This window comes from Zingiber officinale, chromosome 6A (genome assembly GCF_018446385.1).
Source record: "Zingiber officinale cultivar Zhangliang chromosome 6A, Zo_v1.1, whole genome shotgun sequence".
NCBI lineage: Eukaryota > Viridiplantae > Streptophyta > Magnoliopsida > Zingiberales > Zingiberaceae > Zingiber > Zingiber officinale.
The window spans coordinates 6,624,770-6,647,215 of record NC_055997.1 but is presented as its reverse complement, the minus strand read 5'-3'; the positions used below and the strand labels follow the sequence as shown (position 1 = coordinate 6,647,215).

The 22,446-nt window shown below is 35.0% G+C and overlaps 4 protein-coding genes across 6 annotated transcripts; 3 read left to right on the top strand and 1 right to left on the bottom strand.

Moving 5' to 3' along the window:
- Positions 1-3,364: 3,364 nt before the first annotated feature.
- Positions 3,365-8,680, top strand: LOC121995678 (zinc finger AN1 and C2H2 domain-containing stress-associated protein 16-like). The gene is made up of 3 exons (XM_042549417.1): positions 3,365-3,709; positions 6,228-6,985; positions 8,388-8,680. The coding sequence occupies exons 1-2, from the start codon at positions 3,611-3,613 to the stop codon at positions 6,981-6,983; spliced, it is 855 nt and encodes a 284-aa protein (XP_042405351.1). The 5' UTR covers positions 3,365-3,610; the 3' UTR covers positions 6,984-6,985; positions 8,388-8,680.
- A 1,276-nt stretch (positions 8,681-9,956) lies between these two features.
- Positions 9,957-13,863, top strand: LOC121995676 (probable pyridoxal 5'-phosphate synthase subunit PDX2). Its single transcript, XM_042549415.1, has 7 exons — positions 9,957-10,175; positions 10,275-10,402; positions 12,022-12,109; positions 12,186-12,259; positions 12,363-12,554; positions 13,425-13,519; positions 13,598-13,863. The coding sequence occupies exons 1-7, from the start codon at positions 10,124-10,126 to the stop codon at positions 13,716-13,718; spliced, it is 750 nt and encodes a 249-aa protein (XP_042405349.1). The 5' UTR covers positions 9,957-10,123; the 3' UTR covers positions 13,719-13,863.
- Positions 13,864-14,098: 235 nt separating this feature from the next.
- LOC121995677 (protein RTE1-HOMOLOG-like) lies at positions 14,099-16,876 on the bottom strand. The gene is made up of 3 exons (XM_042549416.1): positions 16,766-16,876; positions 16,298-16,580; positions 14,099-14,605 (listed from the first exon to the last, which is right to left on the bottom strand). Exons 2-3 carry the CDS (start codon positions 16,565-16,567, stop codon positions 14,225-14,227), a joined length of 651 nt encoding a protein of 216 aa, XP_042405350.1. The 5' UTR covers positions 16,568-16,580; positions 16,766-16,876; the 3' UTR covers positions 14,099-14,224.
- Positions 16,877-16,921: 45 nt separating this feature from the next.
- LOC121995675 (protein FAR1-RELATED SEQUENCE 5-like) lies at positions 16,922-21,203 on the top strand. Of its 3 annotated transcripts, none has more exons than XM_042549414.1 (8): positions 16,922-17,292; positions 17,418-17,472; positions 17,943-18,046; positions 18,154-20,174; positions 20,272-20,331; positions 20,414-20,509; positions 20,671-20,767; positions 20,843-21,203. In XM_042549414.1, exons 3-7 carry the CDS (start codon positions 17,959-17,961, stop codon positions 20,719-20,721), a joined length of 2,316 nt encoding a protein of 771 aa, XP_042405348.1. In that variant the 5' UTR covers positions 16,922-17,292; positions 17,418-17,472; positions 17,943-17,958; the 3' UTR covers positions 20,722-20,767; positions 20,843-21,203. The 3 variants fall into 3 exon arrangements, with proteins under 3 accessions (XP_042405348.1, XP_042405346.1, XP_042405347.1); XM_042549412.1 differs by having other exon boundaries at positions 16,925-17,292; positions 18,136-20,174; XM_042549413.1 differs by having other exon boundaries at positions 16,930-17,292; positions 18,136-20,168.
- Positions 21,204-22,446: the final 1,243 nt, after the last annotated feature.

The following is a 22,446-nucleotide window of genomic DNA, read 5'->3' as shown; positions in this document are numbered from 1 at the left end:
CATGTTGTAACAACTATAAAATACTACTATTCTGATTTAACCATATTATAGCAGCTATGAAATTGTAGCTGCTACAATGTTTTGATCTAAACACAATGTAGCAACTTGCTATAACATTCTAGTTTGTAGTCTAACCACGGTAGCAATGCCATGTTATAGCAGCTACGTACAACGCAACACTGTTATAGTAGAAAAATAATTTAGAGTTTTTTAATTCTAATATATATGGAGTTTCTACCATAGAAAAATTTGACAAAGCACTGCTATGGTGAAATCATGTATAGTTGTACGATGAGAGTAAGAAGCATATCAACTAAATATGTAATTCTCTCGAGGCGGTACGATGGTTAAGGTATGAAGTGTTATCACAATAAGTCGGATTGAAACTCGGTATGTTCGAACATACCTTTCCCTATGCCTTAGCAACTGTACTAAGGACACTGATAAGTAAATCAGTAATGCTTAGCTAGAAATAGAGTGACAAGGACACTGGTAAGTAAATCAGTTTTTACCACATATCAACTATATATATATATATATATATATATAGCACATAAAATATAATTAAATAATTAAATGAAAGAATAAAATAAATATGATAAAATTATATTTTAGCAGCTTTGACTAAAATTTAACCTATTATAAAATTAAAGAAATGGAGGATGAATTTGAAGCGATGTGACTACTCCTTCTCAAACATACACTTTTCATTTAGAGCATTCATGTCATATTTTCTAGAAAAAAAATTATCTTAAATTTTATATTCTATATAAAAATATTTTACATCAAATATTATCCATTTACTTAATTTAAATTTTATAAATAATATTTTTTAAAAAATTTAGAAAATTGAATTCATTATTTAAATATTAAAACATATTATTTTCTTTAATTCTCACTTTTTACTGTATCGTTTCATATATAATAAAAAAATATAAAAGAAAGAAAAATAAAATAAAAAGAATAAAGATAACTTAAATTATAGAAAAACTAATATATTGTATAATGAAAATTCAATATTTAAATTTAATAAAATAGTTTTTCTATCCTAAATTTTAAACTTTGGATAGAAATATGATGTGGATGCTCTATAAAATTTCAATTCCTAAAGATTTTCATCATACACATCTTTTGATTTTAATATAGATGAAAACTTGATTTGATACTATTAATATATGATATTAGAAGAGCATTTAGAGCCCGGTGATATGCTGCAATGAAAAGATGTTAAATTATCATACAGACTCTCATGTTTTGATCCTAGTTATCATATTTACAGATATTTTTCCTCTAATTAATTTTAATATGGATGAAAACTTGATTTGATACTATTAATATATGATATTAGAGGAGCATTTATAGCCCGGTGTTACGATGCAATGGAAAGGTGTTAAGTTATCATGTAAATATCTCATGATTTGATCTTAGGTACTGTATTTATAGAGATTTTTCCTTTAAATAGGACGCACATTCATAGAATACTGAGTTTCTTGGCCATTCATCGTAAGCATTTTTCGATTTATCCTCTGACGATCGATAAAATTTTTTTATAGAATTGAGTCAGTCATTTTAGATTTAACGTTATTTAGGACTGAACCGATTGTCTCAAATTTAATATTATTCAATTCAATATTTTTTTTAAGTAAAAAAAAAAAGATAAATCAACTAACACCGAACTCCCATAAAAACTTTTCATGAATTGTTAGGATAACCATGAACATTTCTTTCAAGGAGCATTTAGTATTCGTATCATCGCTCTCATCTCTAGACTAATATTATGTTGTTTTTTTTTACTATAATAAAAACATAATATTTAACTATAATAAAATTATTATCATTTATGATCTGAATATTATACTATTTCATATCCTCTCTCTCATCTCTCGACTAATATTATATTTTTACTATAATAAAAACATAATTTTTAACTATAATAATTTTTTCACAATTTAATTTAACTAAAAAATATATGTCAAGAGATTTAAGTTTACTCTTTAGGTAGACTCGTAATTATTCTCAAAACTCCCCAACAAAAATTTTTATCCCAAAAGGCCTTTTAAAGCGATACTATGTATATTCACATTTATATAATAAATTATATTATAATTTCAATTCTTCAATTTTTTTTCCTTTTAACTGTCTTTATTATGTTTTAATATATTTTTTAGTCAGATATTATACTCCTCAAATGAGCAGGTGTGTTTGAATGAATTTATAAGCAAATTTGATTTTAAAAAAGTAATTTTAAAAAATATATATTGCTTTGATTCATTGTCTGTTCTTAAATCTTATGATGATAAAAGATGAATATATTCATCTCATTATCTTTGTTAATTTTATCAACTCTGTTAATTTATCTCAGGGTCAATACAGAGGAAATAAATCATGGATGATTACTAGTTTTTCGAATAATGACTAGTACATGAGAGAGGTATTTAATCAAGGATGATTCAAATCTCAGACTTTATGATGATAATATCTTATGTGTTAGTCACTAGATGTCTCGAAAAGACGTTTATTCTTAAATCTTAGCTCGTTGTCTGTCGGACATAATAAAGTCTGTAATTATCTGATAGGTTTACAGTATAAGATAAGAGTCGAATCATGATGAAATCAAAAATATCCTTCCTTTGAAGATCCGTTCAGTACTTAATTTATTTATTTGTATATGTATTTAGTCGACGATGTTGAAGTATTTGACATGAAATATCACCTTTGTTTTAGCATCAACATGACGTTCGAGCTCGTTGGCCATTTATAGATGTTCAAAGGAATCAAATATGTAAAACAATTCGAAATATTCTGAAGGAGTATCCTCTAGTCCATAATTGTTTATTCCTTTTGTAATTTATATGTTGAATCATGATCGGATCAAAATTGACTATAATCTTTTTTAAATTCACTTTCCTATCTAAGTTATAATCTTATATCGAATCAAATGTTCTTAGGTTGTCAGCGATGAGCAAACTATATGGTATCAAAGGGCGACCCGTCCACGGCCAATGACCTCTAATCGCTTGACTCGATTTAAAATTCTAATCTAAATAGAAAGATAAAATTAGGAAAGATTATAATCAATTTTGATCGAATTTTCATTACGATTTAACATACAAATTAAAAAAGGGACTAAGAAGGGAATAGGAATTACGGATAGGAGGATCCCTACTCAATTTGAAAGATTTCCTTGTGAAAAATGAACCAAACCATCAATCAAACCGGGCGGTCCGACTCGACACAACCTGAAGCGGCCATCGTCCGGTCCAACATAATCCGTGGACGGCTATCACCGTTGCTGAAAAGGTCCCATTCGAAGTGGAGGTTGCAGCGGATCACCGCGACTAGACGCGTAGACTACGAAACAAACATATTTCGCACGACAAGGTCGCGCTCCGCGGCTCCGGTCAAACCGCGAAGCCACGCCGTCGAGCTTCACCGGTGTACACGGCACACCATTTTTGGCCTCTTTCGAAGAACAAATTGGGTTCTTCGCGAATCGACGCGGAGCGGAGATTGGGGAACAGTTCGCCTCTTCGCGAGAAGACGGCAGGCGATCTAACCCCTCGTTTCGATTTAATATCCCTAGGCAATTGTTCCTCTCTTGGCGGACGATATGGGAACGCCGGCATTTCCTAATCTAGGGAAGCATTGTAACGTCGGAGACTGCCGACAGCTTGATTTCTTGCCATTCACCTGCGACCGATGCAATCAGGTAAACAGTTTTTGGTTGGTCTGCTTGTCGATTTCTCTCTTTCCTCTGTCAGGTCTTTTTTTTCCCTCTCCTAACGTTGAGTTGATGAATTATATAAAAAGTTGTTGGTGCATCTATGATTATAAAAAGATATATATTTCCCAAGGAAGGAAAGAGGGATTTGTGTGCACGAGATGTTCTCCAATGCTGAGTTTGGAAAAGTAGATTTGGTCCTCCATCAACCTTTCTTTCAAATTTGTCATAATGTAGTAAATCATCCACTCTAGCTAATCAAACCTATGGTTGCAGTTCCACACAAGTCGTGGTAGTTTTCAACTCCTGTATCAATTATGGTTAATTCAACTTTTAGAATATATTATTGAAGCTAAATCTTCGTTTGTATATTTAAAACCTTCCAAATCTCATGCTTCTTGGCCATCATTCCCCGTCCTTGTTTACAAAGACCTCTATTTGTCATTGCCACAGTTAAAGATAATAGGCGATAAGCTCATATGCTAAACATTCTGTTGCAGTTAATAAATGTTAGCATCTATGGTACACAAGTTATCAGGACTAAAATTTATTAGGTATTGTGCTACGAGTGGATATGAGCTGTTTGATAGACACCAGTTAAAATTGTTAAAAGCACACCATTGGCATATGGGGAAAACATATAGTCCTACCATTTTATGGAAACTGGTTTATGAGTGCTAATTTATATTTCATAATAGAACTTAATATTACAAATTGAATGACTGCGAGCTTCATGTTGCTAGATGATTTGAAGAGTATGTAAGTGAGCTGATTGAGTTTCAACAGGAGAGAATGGTCTGTCTAGTAGCTAGTAAGCAGACCTGACCACAAAAATAATGGTAGAATGGCTATAATATGTTAAATGACTGGTTGAAGGCCCTTCTCTAATTGCTGATAGTAGGAATTATCTTTTAGGCAAATATCAAAACGGTGCTTCCCTTTATCAAAAATATCAAAAGGGCATTTTTTTTAAAAATCATTAAGAAGCTATGCTACTTTTATTGTCTCTTTCACCCGCCTTCATATTTCGCTATAGCTGAACCATTTCTATTTCTTCCCTACATTTGTTGACCCTCCAAGACATAGCCGAGCAATCAGTCGAATCAGATTGGCTAGCCAATTGCAGTTCAACTTGCCACAATGAAGCATAACATGGGATAAAAGAAAAACTTTGTTTTTCACAGTGTACATTATCTTGCTTCAATATAGAGAATGTGGATGTCTCAAATGGACATGGTGCAAGGATAGTTCTCATGATCAATTATTTAATACAGAAAGAGTTAACTAATTTATCTTCTTGTTTCATTCTTCGATTAACAGTTGATTCTAGCACTTGACAAATTTATGTGGAATGAAGAACTTGTCTGTAATATATACGCCATTCCAAGCTTATTTAATGGTAGAACTGAGTATAGGCTTTGGGAATCAGCTACCTAAAACTATTGTACTTACCTTTCATTTAAATGAAACACTGCAAAACTGCAATCAGGATGGTTTAGGTTTCCTATCACTTTTGCCAATAATAACAAAAAAACATCTTGACTGTGATATGTACACTGTTTTACTAACATACATCAGACATACTGCATGAATTAAAATTAAGAAACCTACAGTTATTACTGTAAATTAAGAGTAAAATTAAGGAATTTACAGTTTCTGTATATGCCACTGTCGATTTTTTGTTTCTTATTTTTATTTTATTTTATTTTATTTTATTTTGTTTCACTTGATCTGGGTCCATTGCCTATTGAGGTATTGTCTACTTTGGTACCCTCATAGTTTTATCCTTTCTCAAAAGGTGAGTATAAGGCGGAAGATCTCTTTGAGCATTCTAATATAATGTATTTAGGCTCATCACTTATTTCCAATGTGGGTTTAAAGACTATCACTGGGGATCCTTAATGTGGTGCTGATGTAGTTACTAGTACAAACAGCCGTTGATGGAAAAATTAAATATAATAATCATTTAATGATGACTTAGAGTTTTTCCCAACAGCTGCATCTAATGAGGATATCTTCTAAACATAGATCCTGATTAGTGGGTCTGACAAAATATTGTCTGTCTGTCAAAATATTGTCTACTTTCAAAGTGAGAAGTTCACTATTTTGTTTTTGTTAAAAAGTGTCTTAATGAGTGGAGAGTTTTCAAGAATCATAACCAAAACATTTGGATTCTTCACTTCGTATTACTCTGGGACTAAAGCTACCTCATTAGATGAGTAAATGGCAAAAGGTACCTCATTTGATGAGCAGCTACTGCAGATTTTGCCTGTAAGGTACAAGATCCAAAATCATGCTTGAGAGTACACATAATATTAAGTTCGAATATTTTAATTTTTGTCCAGACAGATTGTACCAAATTAATACTATTTGACAAAAAAAAAAAAGGAGGCTATGTTGTCTCTCATGTTAACAAGTTCTTTCATTACATTTTTAATATATGCAGTTTTTCTTCATTCCACTCTTCTGTTTAAGCGTTCTTATAATCATGCTACTATGTTGCAAGGTGTTTTGTCTGCAACATAGAAGTTACATCAATCATCGATGCCCTAATGCCAATCAAAAGGATGTGACAGTTTTGATATGCCCTCTATGTGCCAAGGGAGTTCGTCTAGTCCCTGATCAAGACCCAAACATTACTTGGGATTCGCATGTTAATACTGATTGCGATCCTTCAAACTACCAGAAAGCAACCAAGAAAAGGCGTTGTCCTGTTCCTGGATGCAAAGAGGTGCTAAATTTGTCCAACTCTATCAGATGCAGAGATTGCAGTAAAGAGCACTGCTTGAAGCATAGATTTGGGCTCGATCACAGCTGCTCTGGGCCAAAAAAAACTGATTCTGGTTTCCCTTTTGTTGGCTTGTTCAGTAAGAGCCAAAAGTCACCACAAAATAGCACATCTACTTCCTCATGGTGGGGTTCTGGCTTAATGAATGCAGTTTCAAATTTCCGTGCCTCTGCTGAATCGGGTATACAGAAATTTAGTAATGCAACTACTGAAGCGATACAAAAGGCAAAAACTGGAATTGCAGAAAGCAGCAGCACTGGTGAGCTTGTGGAACAATGTGTTCAATGCCGAGCAAGGTTTTCAACTGTTTCTGCTTTGATTGACCATGTTGAGAGGTCTCATCGTCAAACTTCTAAACCAGCAGCCAACAGAGTGACAATTGATGTTTGCCCAAAATGTAGCAAAGGATTTAGGGATCCTGTAGCACTAGTAGAGCATGTTGAAAGAGACCATGGAGGAACTTCACTTGCATAATAGTAAGTCAGAATTATTTGCATTCAAGATAATTCTGTTATGTTTATGTTCCTTGATTATTATTTTTCAAACATAATAAGTATTCTTTAATGTTTGATCCTTCAAGATGTTTTAGAATAGATACTCCAGATGCATTGTTCAGTAGGTTACTATACACTCCCACTCAAGATGAATACTTTCTGATAGAGTAAGCAATGTAGCCAAGTGGAGATACCTCCATATAATTCTGTTTTAAATTCTCTTTCTTTGTCATAGAACATGCATACTGTTTCTTCCTTGTCTATTTTGATAGCAGTGTTTATCATTCTAGCTCATGTCCAGCTAGTTTGATACTTTCATTTTTGGTGTCATATTAGAAGTACTTTGAGTTTTAAAACTCTCTCTTTTATATCGACGTGGGAGGTTCAGCAATCTTGTATCATTGACTCGATCATGTCTTTTCAACATCAGGACCAACCTGGTCTAATCAAGTTGTACGGAGAGTCTGTTAAGTCCACTATGAATATTACTAAATTTATGATTAGCCGAGAAAAATCAAGTTACTTTAGCTAAACCCCAGTAAAGAATCAGAACCAAAATACTTCAAAAGGTTATCTTACAATTTGTATCTTATAGTTCTTTTCATAATTTTTGTTTGAAAATGGATTTAAGTGACAATGTGTCGCTAAATTGTATGAGGTCAAGGTTATGACCACATGTGTGATTAATATTTGCCTTTCGTATATATCATTGCAACTAAGAATCTCATTCCACATAAATTTGTATATGCCATTGGGTGCAACTGAGAGTCTCATTCCACATAAATTTGTCTCAGTTGATTCTTGTGACTCTCATTTTGCACCCGCTGAGGTCAGTGATCTGGTTTTGAAAATACTTGTTGGAGTTCTAATATTTGCTTTCCTTCTCATGTCTCAGACTCTCAGTTGCATATTAAATCTTTTTCATTAACAAAAGCTTGTTTAATAATTTTAGTTCTTAAACCGTCTAATCTAATCTACTTGTAGTGATCATAAGGGCATCATCATTCTCATTAAGCTGTGTTTATCCCAACTATTTGAAGTGGACTAAATAAATATCATCCCTCCATCGAACTTTTCGTATAACAATACCACTTGTAATATTTAAAGTAATTAAATATGTTTTATTATGTTAGTTAGTACTTTGTGCCTTCCTGTTTGCCTTTAGACCTTCTACTAGATTCAACTGTTTTAATTATAAATTTTATTGGTCGCAAGGTAATTAATGTAGAATCATTGTTAGTCTATGAGTTCTTTTACTGTCTTACTGAATGGGTTATATATTCTTTTAAGCTCATGTGCTAGTCAATCATTCATGCTAATTTATATATATACTTCTTTGAGAATCTCGACTAGGAACTCATGTCTTCTTTTTTATCCTTTGCAGGAGAATGCATTTTTAAGGTTTTCATGGGAGGCATGATCAAAAGCTTAGAGATAAATTTCACAAATACTTGATCAGTTCCCTTAATGCCCCCATCTCTATTTCCTTCCTATCTCCTCCCCCTTTAAGTTCCATGAATTCCTGAGAACACATGTACGCTTTGTTTTCCTTACCTCACTTATGTAATGTGATTAAAGGGACGAGTTGTCTCTGGAATTGGTTTATTTGTAAATTAATTGATGTTGTTACATATAGAGATACAAAAACATTCAAATTCAAATTGATTTTCTGAAAAATGTGTTTGATTGTGTTGATAGTTGAACATTGGCATTAAATGATCTCTAGAGCATTGTGACATCTCCTTTGTCCTCGGATTATCTCCTTCTATATAGATAATCCACATTCTCATAGAGTTCTTTTTGGTCACTTCCTAAATTGTTAAAAGGTGAATTTCCGTGGCATATAAAGTTATTTTATTTCTCACGACGAAAGAAATTTGTATAATTTTTTACTATATAGAATAATTTTGTAAATTAGAGTATCTCAATAAATTTTTTATGAATAGAAATACTACACAGTAATAGTAAATATATATTTAATAACCGAACAATTTATATAATTATTAATTAGTGGCGCTCTCTGAAGACACAATGAGACAATCTCCTGGTTCATAAAAAATAAATATATATATTTAGTAATCGAACAATTTATATAATTATTAATTAGTGATATTTTTCCAAAGGAACAGATCTCTTGGTCTATTTTCTTTTTGGATCAGATGATCCACTTTTAATTGTTATCGGATCACAATTACGATCTAATTATAATTAGTTGTGATTTCTTTTTAGGTTTATTGTTTCCATCGAATTATAATTTGGGTTGGAACGGACGACCGAAGGCCTTCGGGAGGCCGTTCCTTACTCAGCGCTTGATAACCTGGACACTTGCTCACTTTCGGCGGCCTCCGACCATCCGCTCCGACCCAAACTATAACATAATAGAGATGATGAACAACCCCGTGGGTCATCCAGATTGGTATGTGGCGGAACTTGCCACAATGAGGCGGCAGGATCGATCTTCGGGGCAACTGGAGAATAAATCCCCTATCCTCATATTACACCTTATCTGCCACATGACCGTTCGGATGCTACGATTTACCTCCCCCATGATGACTTTAGATCGGGTATGACGGGAGCACTAGGACGAACATTTCACCTTTTATCACAATAATAGAGATGATGAACCAAAAAAAAAAAAATCATAACTAATTATCACCTGATGACAATTACAATCCGACCACCATTAAAAATCAACCATCCCTTGATTAAAAAAAATGGGCCAGCAGATCTTGGTCTCCTGACAAAGGGATGGTTAATACGTGACATTTCTATATAATTAAATTAAAATTAGATTATATATATATATATATATATATATATATATAGGAACAGAAATCAGATATGCGTTGGGTTATTTTGCACTATAAAACATCCACTAGAGATCCAGGTAGAGTGTGGTGTGTAATATAAGTTTGGTACGTTAAGTTTCTGTAAACCTCCAAGGAATAAATTGCCCACCTTATATTATGTGAGGAGGAAAACAAACCTTCTACTAATCGACGGCGGAATCCGTGTCGACTCAACTTTCCATCGTTGAGATTCTTCTGAGAGCGATCTTTCTCCGGCCGCCGCCTCCGCTTCCTCCCCTGCATCCATCTTTCTTCTTATTGAGTTGTAACTATGACGGTCGGTGTGCTTGCGCTGCAGGGCTCGTTTAACGAACACTTGACGGGTATTCCGGATTGCTCATTTTTTGGGGTTGTTATTTTATTTTATTTTTTTTGGTTCTTCGCTTTTCTTTGATCCTTATGGATTGGTTTGGTCCTGGCAGCACTGCGAAGGATAGGGGAGAAGGGTGTGGAGATTCGGAAAGCGGAGCAGCTGGAGGCCGTCGATGCCCTCATTATCCCTGGCGGCGAGAGCACCACCATGGCCAAGCTCGCCCATTACCACAATCTTGTTAGCCCTTTTCCACATTTTGATTGTTATATATGCTATCATAGTAGTAGGTGTGTATCAGTATATGCATATAATGTGAACAAGTTTGGATTTTGCAACTGGCTGTTTGGGTCTCCTGGAGATTCTCCAATTGGAGATGGGGAACGTTGTTTCGTATATACAGCGGTATCAGAACGAAGTCAAAAGGTGCTAACAGAAGATTCAAAAGTGGAAAAGCAAATTTGTCTCTTAAATTGGTAGATTCAAAGTTCTTAGTGTAGAACACTTAAAGAGGGAGGGATGACATGGATTAATCAAGAACAGAATGGAGAAGAGGGATATGTAGAAACAAAATCTCTAGCTTGTTCCTAGTTCTCACATTTCTTTTGCCTGAACACCTTCGGAACTCTTGTCTTTGCCTTTTTGAGAAAATTACACTAATGTGATTGCTGAAGGTTCACGTAGTAGTAGTGATTGATCTTAGATTTTTGGGCTTCATTGCAGATTTGCAATTATCCTGCATGATGAATCTTTCATAGAAGGGGAGTCTTGGCGCAATAAAGTTGCTACCATGTGACCTAGAAGTCACAGGGTCGAGTCTTAGAAATGCCTCTTGCAAAGCAAGATAAGGCTACGTACAATAAACCCTTCCCGGACCCTGCATTGGCAGGAGCTTCGGCTGCCCATTTTATGAATCTTTCATCGTATAGCACTGACTGTTAAGAACTCAGGTTGTGTTAGAATAGTCAACAGTGTTTTCAGATTCCTTTTCTCAGGGGCTTGTTCTGGGAGAAATCTGAGAAAAAAAAGTGATGTTGCTTCAAACCAAATTCTGAAATGGAAGTAGTATTTGAACGTATCTATCTGGCTTTGTTTGAATGTCCCACCATAGCTCACTAACTCAGAGAGAGTTCATGAGGAAAAAATTTAGTATATTTTTTCTTGTCCATTAATTGACTGCAATTGATACTCACTTCTTTTCCATTCCTCTCTCCAATATTAGTTCATAAGTGTGAGTTTTACATTTGTCGTACAGCAAAACATACTGCTCAGTTCTTAATTGATTAACATAGCTTAACACTATAATTTATACACTGCACTCCGAGTTCAGTTTCACCACATCTATATACCTATGTATATTTGAGAGAAAGCAAGTGTGCTTGACGGGGATTGATACTCCGACTCTGAGTGTAAATTTATAGTGAGTGTAAAGTGACCAGCTTAATGAATATCTCTTTTCTCCTAACTCTCAGATTCAGGTTCGCATGACTGTTCTTTGTACTGGTAGAGCTGAGTAATTACAAAATTATTGTAGATGCCACATCCTTCTAATATCGCTTATACTCAACTTCTTTCAAATTCATCTGTTTAACTAAATGTAGATATTTCATCTTCGCATCCACTATGAAGAAGTTGGGCATTTACTTATGGTTTTGTATTCAAAATTCATAATAAATCACTAAATGTATTCCTTTATTTTTGGCTATCAAACATAATCTTCTTTTGACTGTCTGGCTTTGTGAGAATTGTCTGCAGCCTTAGAGTCTCCCTACTGCCTCTCAAAAGTTATTTATTATATGCCTTTCCTTTGATTTTAGTTGAATACAAAGTTATATGGATCATATTTTCTTAATCACCAGTTTCCTGCTTTAAGAGAATTCGTAAAAACTGGAAAACCTGTGTGGGGAACCTGTGCAGGGCTCATATTCTTGGCAGACAATGCAATTGGTGAGCCAGCACACTACAAAATTCTACTGTTGCAATATGCAGTCTTTTAAATGCAATTAGTTGAACATCTATTCAGGTCAGAAATCAGGAGGACAGGAGCTTATTGGGGGACTAGATTGCATGGTTCATCGAAATTTTTTTGGTAGTCAGGTGTTCACCTCAACTGTCACTTTGTCATTGTCAATTTTTTTAATATTATTCTCTTCGTCTCTTTTTAATTTCAAAACACAATTCGTACCCATTTATGTTGCAGCTTCAGAGCTTTGAAATACAACTTTCAGTGCCTAAACTTGCAGAGGAAGAAGGGGGGCCTAGTAGCTTCCGTGGAGTCTTTATACGTGCACCAGCCATCTTAGAAGTTGGACCCGAAGTAGAGGTATTAGCAGACTGTCCTGTTCCTCCAGAGACTAGGAAGAATATGATGCTTATTGCCAATGATCAGAAGGTTTGTCTTCATTAGCGTAGTAGTATTTACTCTTGAACTTTATATTTTGGTCCATAGTTGGTTTACACTTATGATCGGTGGCATTTACTCCAACAACTGTAGTAGTGACACTTCATTAAAGCCGTCATTTTCCTGTAAAGGAAATTGGTCAGACAGCATTTATTACCACTCTCTCTCCATATAGGGAATTTAAAAAAAAAACAGGGTCAACTTGGGTTTCGGTTCCTTTTTCTGTTTAATAAGTCACTTTGATCTGATCATAAATATGATTAAGTTCATTGCATCCTTTTGGAGTTTTTAATTCGTCTTTTGTTTTGTTCTATATGCTGCCTAGCTTCATTTCTGTACAGTTCCTTGAATCGAATGCTTCTTCAAGTAAATTTTTGTGAGGTTAAATTCTCTTAAGAAGGGTCTAGCTAGGGTTCATATGTGTGTGTGTGTATTATTTTGCTCTTTAATTCTGTTATACTTTTTGTATTATAGCTATAATTGTTGTTGATGTATCAGGTCCAGAATTTATATTAGCACAAACCAATAGTTAATTTGACATACCTTCATTTCTTTTTCATTGCAGTTACTTTGTTTAAATCTAATGTTTATAACCCTTATCAGACAACTCAAAAACTTTGCCAAACTGCTAGAGTTTTTTGTTTGCTTGTCATCAAAGTTTGTGTGGATTGTTTATTTTATATTTACTAAATTCTAAGCAGAGAAACTTTAGTTTATGAACTCCTATCAAATAGACAAATCTTTCAACTCCTTGGATGATGGACCCAACTCAGTGACTAACAATTGGATAGCAAGTTAATGAGTCTGAGCTTTTCTAAATTCAAGTACTCCTCTAATGGCTCATATTCAATTGTGTATCAGGGGATAGCTTCAAGTGACAGAGTAATTGTTGCAGTTAGGCAAGGGAACTTACTTGCAACTGCTTTTCACCCTGAATTGACTTCCGACTCGCGATGGTAAGCATCGTTTGATGAGAGCTATGCGTTATTCAGCAAATTTTCAGTTTGTGTTAAAGGCATGCTGTTCTTCATCAGGCACAGCTTCTTCCTAAAAATGAAGAAAGACAATGGTGGCAAGATATTGCAATGCACCTCCACATCCGAGACAGATGCCCTTCAAGAAAAGAAGCCATATGACCTCCCTATATATGAATAATGTTGCAGAAAACATAATTGGCCATGTCTAGGTCATTCCTAACCAATTTACATATATTTGTAGTTCATATACCTTCATATTTCGAAGGTCTTGTTCGTTTGAGACCATTCAAGTAATGACATATGTTGCATGCAGTTTAACAAAATCATTGTATGCATAAATAGAAAAATTGTCGTTTTTTTAGAAAGTTTCTTTTGGTCATGCATCGCCTGTGGAGATGTCTTCCAAACTTTGATAAGAAGTTATGAGCTAAATTATTTTTTATTTTAAATGGCACATCAGTTAAATTACTATATATATTTTTTTGGGGGGGAAAAGGGCAAAAACTTAAGTTGGCAATTAACAACCAATAATGTCATCTTTAACCTGGGATGAAAAGATTAGTTTAATTCAGACAAGATTCATGTAAAAAAATATACATATAAGATTCAAACACTTGAAGGACAAGTGATAGAACAAAAACAATTTGAACCTAAACTATCCAGTTCAAAAAAAATACCACGAGCTTACAACTGGATAAGATTCTTGAAGCAATATGTCCCCATGAGGAACCAGCCGATAAGCACAACTGCAAAAGCCAAAATACCCAACAAGAACTTTGTTGTGCCCAGGAACACCCCAATGCCAAAGACTAGTAGGAAAGGTATGTAGGTTTGCAGTAGTGATGCTCTCCTCACCCAAGTGCCCTTCAAGAAAATGAAAGCTGCTATGTTTACCACATTCCATCCGTCGTGTCCGCGGTACATCAATCTATTTAGATTGTTTGCAACAAAAGAGTGACAATTGCAGGTAAACAAGCTGTAGGATCTGTGCTGAAACTCTTGTGTGCTTTTTCGGAGTGCGTCATCCCAAGTCATTCCTCCACCCGGCTCTGTCAGCTTCTTACACTGCCAGGTCAGACATACATAGTCAATCAGTTTTTCCTAGGATGGTTAAAAGATTCAGAAGGGATAGTACTCTAGCATGTTCAGTGGTTCATACAGATACTAGTGGCTGTGGTCATAGAGGACAGACTCATCAGATAATGGTGGTGTCACAGTTGAATAGAATGTATAATAGTTTAGGGTTTAATTTGCTCCTTGGTTTACACCTTGTATGTTGAATTTCTATCTTTCATCTCTGTTGTCATTTGCTAAATTTAAGTAGCCTAGCTGATATTCAGTACTAATCAAGGTAAATGGAAAGTAATAGTTCATCACGGCCAGATGTATGATGATTTGCTCCTTCAATTGTTCCAGAATAAAACTAAAAAAGATGCATAGGATGCATTAGAGAACTGGTACCAAAGCAATTGCAGTTCGACAAAGAACTTATGAGGGAAGCACATCAGTCATGTCAATATTGTAAACAGCTTCAGAGAAATTTATTTTAAGGGAATTGAATTTTCTGAGAAAAAAGTCCAGCATCCAAGAGAATTTGTATGGAGCATATGGGGAGAGCAAAAGCGGAGTATATAAAAAACATTTATGAAAATGTGAACTTTTGGGAGTGTGACATTGGAAATCTTTAGAAGCGTGACATGTCTTTTGTATGAAAACATCCTTTCCATAACACAGGACTGCACCTACTAGTACTCAGAAGCTTCTTTGAGAGAGTTATTCAATCTAAATGATCTATAATCTACAAATATAACCTTGAATGCCTGTGAATCTAAAAATTCTGTGCAAACAAATAACTTGTAGGTTAATTTAAACTCTCTATGCCAAACAACACAACCTTGCAATATCTCCTGCTATTTTTGTTAGAAATGTGGTTAGTTATTAGAAATGTAGTGATCTCCTGTATAAACTGAATCATCAAATTGGCTAAATGGATAGGGCTCAACAGCCACAACTGCAATTCAATTGATCACCAAACTACAAATCTGGTACATGACATGTTTTCATGATGCCACCAGGTTCTCTTTTGACCTAGAAGAAGAAGCAATCAAGTTGAACAAGCAAAATAAAACTTCACTTCACTTCAGCAAATATGGAGTTCATAACAAAACATAGCAAAACGAAATTTGCTTATGCAAATTAATGAGCTATTTACAAAACTATTAATTTGGAGAGTTTGTTTGATGAAGAAAAATGCAAGGGGCTGCAACAGCTTGAAGAGAGAAATATGCTATTAGTCATTATGAAACTGGCAGGTTCTTTTCAACCAAGATATCATGTTCAACTTACTGGAGTTTCATTAAATTTATGTAGATATTGGTTAGGTTTTCAAGTAATTGTCATCCCCATGCAACACAATGAGATTATTTCATAACAAAGTCATGTAAACACTTCATTCCTTTACAGGAGTAAGCCAGGCATCTGCAAGAGCCTTCAACGCCAGAATGCTTATTTTGGATTGTTGTTAAAGAAAACTTGTTTGATAATTTGCCATACTGTGCCCTCTGCTTTCCTTAATCCTAACAATTGGTACAAGGAATGAAGTAATCTAGACGAGCTGTAATTAAAGCAAACACCTGACGCAATATGGCCCATCTTATGCATTAGAGCGCACTCGGTTAACAACAAGTATTCAGGTTCTCTATTTTTGTGGCAAAACTGCAATGCATTAAAATTTGAAAGCATGAAATGAGTGCACACCTCATCTCTGTGAACTGGTACGTAGCGTGCCACTGCACCAAAAGCAAAGTTGTCGACGCTAACAAAGTTGGGTCCAGCGAAGTCCAGGATCACCCCATCCTCTCTACAGATGCCGATATGACCAATGAAGGGAATTAACCAAGAGATGAGAGGAAGAGGAGTCCAAACTATACAACAAGGAAAGCGAGCTCGTTTTGGATCAATTTCCCCCAGTTGCCAAGAGTTATCGTTCAGCATCAGCTCGTCCTCGAAGGCTGCTCCGGATTCCATTGTGATCTAAATACTGAGAAACCAAAGCAAAACAAACTTGAAAAGGATCAAGGTGGAAATTTGATCGATAATATCTATACGGAAAAGCGGAACCGCCGGCTGGAAGTCCGTATAGGTACGAAGACCTAGTTCCCCAAATCCATCATAGATTTCAAAAGTCAGTCCGAATCGCGGAACAATGAGAAGAAGAGGAAGAACCTGTGAGCAACCGCCTTCCGGCGCTGGCGCTGCTGACCTAAGAGCGTCGCCGGCCCTTCGATGCGACTGGATCAGATGATGGCCGGTCAACACCAGAAAAGTTTATTGTTGGGGGGGGGGTCCGGGTCACGTGCAAAACGCGTGCACGCAGAAATGCGCATAAACGCTCCAACGTGCAAAACCCTAACCTCTCGACCTCCTGCGGCCTCCCTCCAGCGTCGCTCCCTCCCTCCCGCGACCTCTCTCCTGCGGCCTCCCTCCAACGTCGTCTCCCTCCCTCCCGCGGCATCCAGCGTCCGCCCCGACCTCCCTCCCGCGACCTCCAGCGGGCTCCCTCCCACGACCTCGCTACAGCATCGCCTCCCTCCCGCGGCTTCCAGCGTCCGCCCCGACCTCCCTCCCGCGACCTCCTTCCCGCGGCCTCCAGCGACCTCCGCGACCTCCAGCTGCCTCCCTCCCTGGCAGTGTGCGGAAGAAAGCGAGGACCTTTTCGGTTGTTGCTTCTGCCATTTTGCCAGTGTAATTAGGTAAACGATTCTCATTTATTGTTACAATTTCGATTTCCCTTTTCATTCGACCTCCTGGTTTCTGTTTCCTCCTGGTCAGAATTTCCTGATCTAATCTTTTTTGTGCTGCTGATCCTTCTTCGCAGTTGAAAGAGAAATTCAGAAAGGAAATCCTTTCAACTATAGTTGATTTGGTTAAAGGTATTACAATGTTAGATGTCCCTTAGAGTTGAATTATTCAAATCTCTAAATTTGATTATCTGATTCATAGGAAGTTTCTTCAACGTATGCTAAATTTTGTGCATACACTTTCACATTTAGCTCGTAAAAGAAGAAAGATAAGTATGTTGCATATTGATTTATTTGGCTACTGCTAAAGAGTGCATCTGTGGATGAGTTGTTACTGTTAGCTGAAAATCACATGAAAATTGATATGGCTTTGTTGAATGAAATTGACTTATAATTAGTTTCTTCTATTTTCTGTAGTTCTTCATGTCTATGACACTGGCATAAATATATAGTTCCTTTGTAAAAGAAAAAGTTCATGTTAAATGCTTCTTTTGTCGCTGTTTTTAGAGAAGTTAGACATGTAGAAATTTGACATAAAATTGTAGTTTTTTAATGCTTCTTTTGTCGCTATTTTTTTAGCCTTAAATTTGTTATTTTTTTAGGATCAAAGTAATTCTCATGGAGGGTGAATCTACGAGTTGTCGTCATTTGAATTTTGAAGGAAATGAAGCTAGTCGAGAAGGTGACTTTGATGTTATTGATGAAGGTAATAAGATTCATATTAGAAATGTATTGAGTTTCAATATATCAAATTTTCCTTTTTAGACATTTTGCTTTGTTTGTTTGATTTTATAGGTTTGAACATTGAAACAGATTTGGATATACCACAAATGGGGTTGGAATTTGAGACAGAAGAAGATGCATATCAATTTTATTTGGCATATGCTAAAAAGGTTGGATTTGGTGTAAGAAGAGGTAAAATCCACAGTGATAAATTGGGTAAATTACTTGATAGAGTTTTTTATTGTTGTGCCCAAGGTAAAAGAGGAAAAGACAAACGAAATCTTTATGTCAAAGCAAGTCGTGATGAAACAAGGTTTGGTTGTGAGGCTAAAATGAAGATTAGTAATCGGAAAAAAAACAAGCTTACTGTGGTGCAATTTGTTAAAGAGCATAATCATTATCTCTTAAGCCCAAACAAAATGCACCTTTATAGAAGTCGTAGGAATATATCTTCTTCTGCAGCGAAACAGATTGAGATGACAAGTGATATGGAAATCTCTCCAAAAGCATCTCATGATCTTATGGTGAGGCAAGTAGGTGGGAGGGAGAATTTGGAATGTATTCCTGGGGATTACAAAAACTACTTGCGATCCAAAAGAACAATAAATATGAGAGTTGGGGATACAGGAGGTGTATTGGAGTATTTGCAGAAAATGCAGTTTGATGATCCTAATTTTTTTTATGCTATTCAAGTTGATGAAGATGATTTGATTACTAATATTTTTTGGTCTGATACTAAGATGAGAGCTGATTATGCTAATTTTGGAGATGTTGTTTGCTTTGACACAACCTACAGAAAGAATAATGAAGGTCGCCCAATTGCGTTGTTTGTAGGTGTTAATCATCATAAGCAATCAATACTTTTTGGTGCAGCTTTATTATATGATGAAACCAGTTTGACTTTTGAGTGGTTGTTTGATACATTAACTAGAGCTATGGGTGAGAAAAAACCAACTACTATTCTTACAGATCAAGATACAGCAATGGCAAAGGCGTTAGCTTCCAAATGGCCTGAAACACATCATCGTTTGTGCATTTGGCACATTTATCAAAATGCCACCATACATTTGAGTGGAATTTTTTCTCAGTTTAGCGACTTTGCTAAAGATTTTGCCTCATGTGTATATGATTTTGATGAAGAGGAAGATTTTATTTCAGCATGGAACATGATGTTGGCAAAGTATGCACTTGAAGACAATGATTGGTTGAGGTGCATGTACAACATAAAGGAAAAATGGGCTTTAGTATATGGGCGGCAAATGTTTTGTGCAGATATTACTACAACCCAAAGAAGTGAGAGTATGAATAGTATTGTGAAAAAGTATGTCACTTATAAACACAAGTTTTTAGACTTCTTCAATCACTTCCAAAAACTTCTTGATGATCGTCGATATGAGGAATTAAAAGCTGATTTCAGATCAAATACAACTGTTTCATATTTAATGTTTCCAATTGAGATTTTAAAGCATGCTAGTGAAATTTATACTCCTGAGGCATATAAGTGTTTTCAACAGGAGTGGTGCTTATCTCATGATTCTAGTCTAGAAATTTGTGAGGATGTTGATACATTTATAAAATATAAAGTTACTCCTCACAAAAAGAGAAACCATCATATAGTTACACTTGATAAGAAGTCTGAAAAAATTGAGTGTAGCTGTAAAAAATATGAATTTGCTGGAATTTTATGCTCTCATATTCTGAAAATATTTACATGGAAAAATATCATGAAGATCCCAAGTGAGTATGTATTGAAAAGGTGGACAAGAAAAGCAAAAATTGGATATTTTGGAGTTAATGATTTAATGACCAACAATGCTAGTTTGGATCCAAAAGTACTTCAAAACATGCGATACAAAGATTTGTGTGCGTTGAATGTTCAATTGGTTACCAAGGCAGCGGAAAGGGATGACACTTACAAGGTTGTTAGAGATGTTATGTTAAGCTTGTGTAAGATGGTGGATGATAAATTACAAGTTAATGAATCAAATGTCCAACAATCAAAAGTGAGCCAAAAATCCTGGGAATTTGAAACAGTCTTGAAAGGTGGATCAGAAAAGATTATAAGGAAAAGAAAAGCGACAAAAACAAACCAAGCTTCAACGATTGTAATGGTTTCTACTCCATAACCTCTAAATTTTTATTTATTTGGTATTATTTGTTGTTAAATTTGAACAACTTAAATCATTCTTTTTTTTTTATATAACACAGGATGTAAATCAAACTATTTCTAACATGGCCAGCTTACAATGTGACCAGATCAATCATCAAGTTGGTATTTGTTTGACTTATATTAATCTAAGATAATTTATGTTATAACTATCTAAAACAGTATTTTATTTTCTTGTTTTAGTCTATAAATTCTGTGCCAACAATTGGTAGCTCTGTTGATAGTGTGAGTATAACTGAGACTCAATTCCCACCATTATCGACATCACAACTTTCTCAGGTATTTATTTTTAATACAAGTTCACAATCTTTTATTAGATGACCTAGTTTACTACTCGTATTTATTTTTCATATAAGTTGCACCATTTAGTAATTTAGCTTGTTTTTTTAATAGTTTACGGTTGAGTATATACTTGATAATGCTTTACTATTATGTTATAGGTGCATCAACCATCTCATCTTGATCATTTTCCAACAAATTATCTAGAATAATGCTACAAAAGGTAGTTATTTTTATCGCAATGCGGCTAGTACAAAGGTATGATGACTTTTTTCCTTCGGTTTGGTGATTCATGTATGCAATGTTGGAATTTCAAGTGTTGTGCATTTGCAGGTTTGTGTTAAATTTGGAAGTTGGAGATTTTTTATGATTTGGATTTCTCTTATATTGTGAAAACTATGGATGAAGAATCAGAATTTTAGTGGAGCTAGTTTGAGTGCACTTCTTTAGTGTTAAATTGAAGTTTATGTTGATTTATGGGGTTTGTTGGCAAGTTTGTTGTGATATTTGTTGATCAGAACTATGATGGCAAGCTTTGGTGTGTAATTGTTGTTTTTGTGGAGTATTTGTTTGTAAAGATTCTATTGATGTATTGGTTTGGTTGTAAGGATTTTAGTGTGGATGTATTGATGTCGAATGTGTAGATCTTGTGATGATATTATTTTATGATGATAAGTGGATGAGATTTGGTGTATGACTGGCATTCAGTTTGTTTTTGCTATATGGTGATCTCTTTTGTGGAATTGTGAGTTTGTGTTGAAAGAAGGTGGAGCATGTTTTTATTCTGATGGTTGTTTATTATGATGTGGCGTGCTTTGAGATGTTTGATGGTTTTCTAATTCATGGGGGTATATAATGGTTGATGGAGTCTGATGTATGAAGGTATATGTTTGTTTTCTTCATATTGTATTATGGAGTTTTGTATTAGTTTCTATATGGGAGTTGCATTTTTAATTGGTGGAGTTTTGTCTAAGTGATGGAGTGTTGATGGTTGGGGTTTATGGTAGTCAGGAATGATGGTTGGTGTTATATTATGGATGCATAGTTTTGCACATGTTTTCATGGTTGGGCAAAGTGTCCTAAATTTTGAAGAGGTTTGGAGATTTTGCTGCTCTTGTGTATGAAGTTGGGTGCTGCATTATGTTTTTTTACTTGGAACTAGGTGTCCTAAACATTTTCCATACTCATTGAGACGAAAACCGCAAGATAAGATCTCCCACAAAAAAGTACTAGTTTGTATATTTTGTCCGAGGGCACTGTAAGATATCAAGTATAAAATCAACAGATGGGCCTATAAATCATCAAAGAAAAATTATTTAACAATCGAAATTCAACCTCAGCTCAAAGCCTAGTAGTAAACTGAGACTAGTTAGTCTAAATTTTTCTTACTCACATTTCTCATTATTCTCTTAGAATTGCTGTTTAACCCTTAGTATCATTTTCTGTCTACAAAAAATTCATCAATTTACCACAACTTCCAATGACAAATTAATAACTTTCTTCTGGTATTGCCCTCCCTCTTTGCTGTAATAGATGACAAAACTTCACTTGTTTCTTTTCTAACATCTCTTTCTCTCAAATAATAGAGAAAATATTCTCTTACAATATTTTCTTTTTTATCTTTTTCTAATGTGTAACAAGCTGGTATACATATATTGGTGGTGTGATCAATTCTCTTTTCATTTAGCAATATCCTAATCATATTATCGAGTTTGCACTGGATTGTATTAAGTGTAAAATTAAGTACCAGTAGCCTATAAAATCAAGTCAAAACTAAAAAGAATATTTCTTTATAGGTACCTTAAATTTTGTAAGTCCCACCAAAAGCAATAGAAGAACTTTTCCAGAAAGTTTCTTGGTTTAACAATATCTAATTGAAGAGCTTGAAGGTAAATGCCAAAGTCAAAGATTTCCGGCCTAGGATCGATAATCAGATA